The sequence below is a fragment of the Triticum aestivum genome, chromosome 6A, assembly GCF_018294505.1.
Source record: "Triticum aestivum cultivar Chinese Spring chromosome 6A, IWGSC CS RefSeq v2.1, whole genome shotgun sequence".
Classification (NCBI taxonomy): Eukaryota; Viridiplantae; Streptophyta; class Magnoliopsida; order Poales; family Poaceae; genus Triticum; species Triticum aestivum.
The window spans coordinates 185,587,330-185,593,329 of NC_057809.1; the positions used below are offsets into that span (position 1 = coordinate 185,587,330).

Genomic DNA, 6,000 nt, shown 5'->3' on the forward strand with positions numbered 1-6,000 from the left:
AAGTATGTGCTTCTGGTCTTTCTCCAGTCATATACTTTCTACAGTTGATGCTTATAAGGTGGATTGAAATTCCTTATCGTGCTATTAGTTTGGCAAATTCTATGGTATCATGAAATTTACATTATTACGTGTTGTCATGCGATTTGGCCTTGTCGCATGTCGCATCACGTCTTTAAAGTACTGTATTTATGAACAGGCATTAAGAAAATAATTCAGAATCATGTGAGACACCTCCCGATATGCGCAACATTATATGGTTATTACTCCTATATCGGAAGCTTTGGGGTTCCAATGGCAAAATATTTACAGTGCACTGTCATTCCTTCATGTTTGGTACATTCAGCAAGGGATACTTACCTAACCAACCTCAAGTATTGGAGAAAGGTGATGTTTTGAAGTCAGCAGCTTCGTGAATTACTCTAACCAAGTAGCAGTGCCAGCAACAAAGCAGTGGACATCTGTTGCATCTTGGGAGTGATCTGTGCCTGGACAGCAGGGTTTGGAGCCAACTAAGGTACATGTGGGATGTTGCCAATTTGTGAGTGCTTCTTTTCTAGCTGTCAACAATTGCACAAAGGCTATTTATTTTTAGTTGTGAACACGGTACTCTAATATGCTAACGCTGTTGAGCGATGTTTAATTCTCTAAAAATGGGGTGTCGTTAGGAATATAGTATCTGGAGATATGGTTGGATTGATTTGCTTATTTGCTATACTGTTAGTACTTCGCAGCACAATCCCCTGTTAGCCGGACTGCCACAATATACTTTAGGACATCAGGGCGCATCCTAATATCACTGACATTCTAGCAGGCACACTGCTAGTTACAATGGTAGCCAGAACTATTTTTTACTGCCAGATTCAAGTTCACTTATAACCAATTCTAGGAGGACGGCGAAAACCTTCAGACAATCAATTTCCTAACATCTTGTTGTTAATTACAAACAACCGAACAACCAAAAACCGTTACCTTGAATCATCTCTCTTGTGGCAGGAGTACCTATCGGGAGGAGGACCGGATGCATAACAAGAAAAGAAAGAATAGTAGTGGTGCATGCGTGCAAACAATCTATAGAACCGAGCTCTTGTAAAGCTGAGTGTTCCTACGCTCAAAGCCCATATCTCAGATGCATGCCCATTGGTATAGCCCATCACCAGGATGAAATTATTCATTTAGTGCAGTTCCCCTTTCCTCTCTTATTCCAACTTCACATCCTAACCACCAAAAGGAAGGGAGAAGCAAACTCGACCTGGTGTCTTTTGATCATTTTATTGATGCGATTTTCAGTGAAAGCGGAGATACGGCAAGTGTGAAGAGTCAACTATTGCCCTATATGTCTCTATCCTAAATTAACACTTGATGAGGATTACTCAAGCAAAGTATACCATGTCATTCTCATTTTCTCATATCAGTTTCTATTTGATTGTAGAATTAAGGAAAAAAGTGCAATGTAGAATATCTGGTAGGCTATAATTAAAAACCAAAATTTCATACTGTTGCCGAGTTACTGTTGATGCGATGAATATGATGTTATTCCCTTGGGATTAAGTTTCTTGAGAAAACACTAAAAATCCGGTGACCTCTGTATCTGGCTCATCTCAATCTTGTCATTCAGAAGACTTGTAAATTTGTAATAATTATTATTTGGATCATGCTTGATACTCCACAGTAATTTTGCTCAGAGGCTCTGGGTTATCCATACATATTACTTCTCACCCCGTGCAAATTTCTTGGGTGCATGTGCTCACATGCCTGCTCTTATTTTCTCTTGGGGGCATCTACGTTCTCTCTCCAATCTAAATCTCTCGGGGCATGCAATGATTGCTGGTCTCACATGCATCTTATTTGTGTATAATTTGATCTACTACTATTGTTGATGGCACTTGTTCTACTACTATTAGTTTGTACTCCCTCCGTTTTTATTTACTCCGCATATTAGCTTTGGTCAAAGTCAAAACTTTGTAAATTTTGACGAAGTTTATAGACAAAAATATTAACATAAACAATAACAAATCAATACCATTATATTCATTATTGAATACACTTTCACATCATATAGATTTGCTATTGTAAATGTTCATATATTTTCTCTATAGATTTGGTCAAACTTTATGAAGTTTAACTTTAGTCAAATCTAATGCAGAGTAAATAAAAATGGAGAGACTAGTACTTTGATTTCCATGTTCATTGTTGTCGAACGATGCCCGCCATGTTATTTCAAAATACGTTAGATCTATTTTTTATTCCAAAACGTAAAGTTAGCAGCTGGTAGTACTACTTGATAGCCACCAAAGGTGCCCCAAATTTTGCGCGCACAGCAGCACCATTTCCCGTGATAATATGTACGCTTGTGCAGGGTTAGCGGGCACTACTAACTAATATTGACCTCTTATCGCAGCATCTGCTCCGACATTGCTGCCATTAATCTACAAAAATGGTGATCTTTTGATTAGATTCTTTCTTCTTGACTAAATTATTGGTCTGCTCCTTTGTTTCAGCTGCCCCCAGATCCTGCGCGCTCGGTGTCTGCTGATGAGCATGCAAGGCAAGGGTCTCCCATGTGATGTGCCTGATGCCGCGCACAATTCCGTGTGCTAATCGGCTGACAGAGACGGTGGCGATCGTGCTTGTGGATTGCAGGGCTGGACTCGTTTCTGGGCGCAATAAAGCTTTGGTCATGGCGCCGTTTCCAGCCCATGTTGAGGTTCTCGGTGCCCCCGCGGTGCGTCTTTCTTCTCTCCATCGTCCGTCTCTCCCTTTCCGATTGGGTCGCCATTAATGCGTCAGCTGTTTGATGAAATGTGAGCCAGCTAATCGCGGGCCTCTGCACGCTGTGCTGGCTGCAGTTTTGCTGTGCCGAAAGGGGTACCGCTCTGTTGCTTACTTTGTTTGTACATAAATTTCTCGACGGTTCGTTTACGTCTTCCTTTATTTCTGCTTGTTTGTTATGCACCGGTGCTTAGTGCATCTATAGCCGGACTGGGCAAATTTGGCACCCAAACGTCACGAAAGCGTCTGGTCTGTGTCCGGACATATCCGTTTTGACTTCCTATTTGTCCGTCCACGTTGTGATTAGTGAAGGAAAGAGAGAAAGAAAAAAAAAAGATGCTCCTTGGTGGGGCCAAATCCTATCTAGCGGACACAGTACCACTGACCGGACACGGCCGACACTTTTCATAGTCATCTCATATATGAGGGACACAGTACCACTGACCGGACACACCCGACACTTTTCATAGTCATCTCATATATGAGGGTAATATGAGGAGGGCGGAGGCTTTGAGGGGTATGGTTGTGTTAACTTTTTTTTCTTTCTCTTGTCCAGTCAGTGGTCTTGTATCCGCTGGTTAATTTAAGGAGTCTGGCTGTAGATGCTCTTGTCAATACGCTGGAAGTATGATGCGTGTTGTGGAGAAGCGTTTGTTGAAGCTTAGGTGTGTCTTGAGGAAGTTCTGATCTATCTAATTCTTGCCCCCATTCGTCCTTTCTCCACAGTAGTAAGCAAGCTACGGTTGGTCTGAGTGATCAATTCCATCTACCACAAACTTGTTGCTGTTATGTACAGCTCATATGGTACTAAACAAAACATAGAAGCCAGAACAGATTTGGTCGACAACAGATACGATGTCAGCTGCGAACCTGAAAGAAAATTCTCTGAGGAACAACGCAACAGAGATCCTACAATAACAAAGTAAATGGCGTATGGGTAGATGATTGCGATTTGTTTTCCTGCCTTGACCAGGTCAACCCATTTGAGGAAGGATGGTATAATGGCAACTTGGCGAGAAGGATTCATTTAAGAAGCGGCCATGGCCGCAACAACCACCGTCCTCTCCCCTCCCCTGTGGTTAAGTTAGGTGGGAGATTAGGTTTTTAAGCTTTGAGCCGTTCCTTTGGCTCCATCCTCCTTTCCAGTCCATAAAAAGCACAGCACATTCCAACTGCCACCTTGCTCCGCCGCGTTCCGTCGCCTCACAGCTGTGTGTGCTGCCCCGTGAACTCTTCTGTTCCGTTGTGCGCTTCCCTTTAATTAGGCCGCTGTCAGCTCCAGCAGGCTTCTGAAACTCCAATCATAAGAACCACCCTGCCCCTTCCATCGCTCCTGCCTGCCTCCCTTCCGGCTCTCTCTCTCCTCCTCGTTTCCTCTCGTCAATTGTGATCGAGAGGGCAGCGATAGAGAAGAAGGGCGGGGAGGAGAAACAAGGATCGCCCAAGAGGTTCTTTCTGATCAGTTCATCGCCAGGCATCATCATCGTCATCATCATCATTATTTCTTAATGGCCGTGAGTACCTATCTCACTACGCTTACATCTCCTCTTTTGTGGTTACCGATGCTTTACTACTGTCTACTCAGTGCATGCATGCACGCATGATTTCGACACTGTTATGGCCGCTTGATCATGTATTTGTTTTGTTTTTATAATTTTGGCTCATGATTGCTGCGTCTGCGTAATGGTTTCTCTATATATTTTTCAAGCACTCTGTAGTACACGTATGGCCGTATGGAATTGACCATGGTTGGGTGGGTGTGGAACGATGATGGATCATGGGGCGGTGCCGCCGTCCCCATGTGCGAGCATCAAGTTGGCAACACATGGTTATTGTTAGGCAGCGGCAGCAGACAAGGAGTTAGGGCTCACGGATCTGGGCATGATATGGAGGGCTCCGGCACATGGCATGCTCCGTCCTCAGATCCATCCAACATGATCGCTCTCATCCTCGAGCACAAGGATTCTTCAGAATGGGGAAAAGGAGGCCGAGCTTTTGCTTTGCTTGGGATGGACGATTGAGTGTTTAGAATTAGACGTCCAAGCCACTCCTCTCTCTCATGCCTACTATCCGGTGCATTTGGCACTGCCCGGTCTAGTTTGGTGTTCATTACCCGCTAGCTAGCTGTCGTTGGGTTTGACATATCTGTAATGTGACAGCTGACGACGCGAGCAGCAGCACCAGCATGGTGTTGGTTTTGCTTTCCGACGACGTGTACGTTGGCTGGCCTTAGCTGGGAGCTTGCTGACATACATACGTGTCATACCTAATTTTTCCTCCTCATCTTTAAGCGCCGCTAATTACAACCTGGAACTTATTAAGGTTCGACCTGGTCTGAATTTTTAAGCAACGAGAAAATGTCTAAAGAAACAGCTCAGGACTTTGTAAAATTATAGGGACTGTCTATTCTACATCCGGATGAAATTTAATTCGCTTTCATTCATATTTTTCAGTCAACTAAAGGATGACAAATGTCACATGTCTCGTGTCCTCTATTCCCCTATTCTTTCTGCCCACCAAACTATAAACGGGTCCACACCCTAAACCTGTACAGAAAGCAGCTAAAAGCTAACAAAAGGTGGACTAAGCTAACTACAGGAGGATGAAAAGGATCAAAACTGATGACATCTAACCACACAGCGCCGAATAACACTCTGAGCACTAAAATACTGAGAAATTACAGTTGCTGATGCTGTGAATCAACTATACAAAGGGCTAAAATACCACTAATAATTATAGTGTAAAAACCACAGAAAATGCACAGTAATCCACTAAAAATCCATTGCAATTCCACTAAAAATGCCACTTGCAAATACAGAGCAAAAATCCACTAAAAATACAATGTAAACCCACTAAGATTTACACTGTAAATTCCACTGCAATTCGACTAATAATTACAGTGTAAAAACCACTGCAAATGCACAGTAATTCCACTAAAAATGCCACTTGCAAATACAGAGCAAAAATCAACTAAAAATACACTGTAAACCCACTAAGATTTACAGTGTAAATTCCACTGTAATTCCACTAACAATTACAGTGTAAAAACCACTGAAAATGCACCGTAATTCCACTAAAAATACACTGTAATTCCACTAAAAGTACAATGTAATTCCACTAGAAACACACAAAAGAATTACATTACAATTCCACTGAGAAAGTACCAAATTTATCCCTGGAGAAGCGCCACCAGAGAGAGCGATTCATCCATGATCTAGAACACAAACATGG

The 6,000-nt window shown here is 42.7% G+C and overlaps 1 protein-coding gene across 2 annotated transcripts in view; it reads left to right on the forward strand.

Annotated features, from left to right (window-relative positions):
• The first annotated feature begins 3,647 nt into the window (after positions 1-3,647).
• The window catches only part of LOC123127209 (class E vacuolar protein-sorting machinery protein hse1), an 8,365-nt gene continuing 6,012 nt past the window's right edge, over positions 3,648-6,000 (forward strand). The window contains exon 1 of one of the 2 annotated variants that reach the window (XM_044546788.1): positions 3,648-4,283. Coding sequence is in view for 1 of the 2 variants with exons in the window: in XM_044546789.1 (XP_044402724.1) it covers positions 4,278-4,283 (6 nt within the window). In the remaining variant the exon portion in view is untranslated. The remainder of the gene's footprint in view (positions 4,284-6,000) is intronic. The other variant, XM_044546789.1, reaches the window with a different exon arrangement.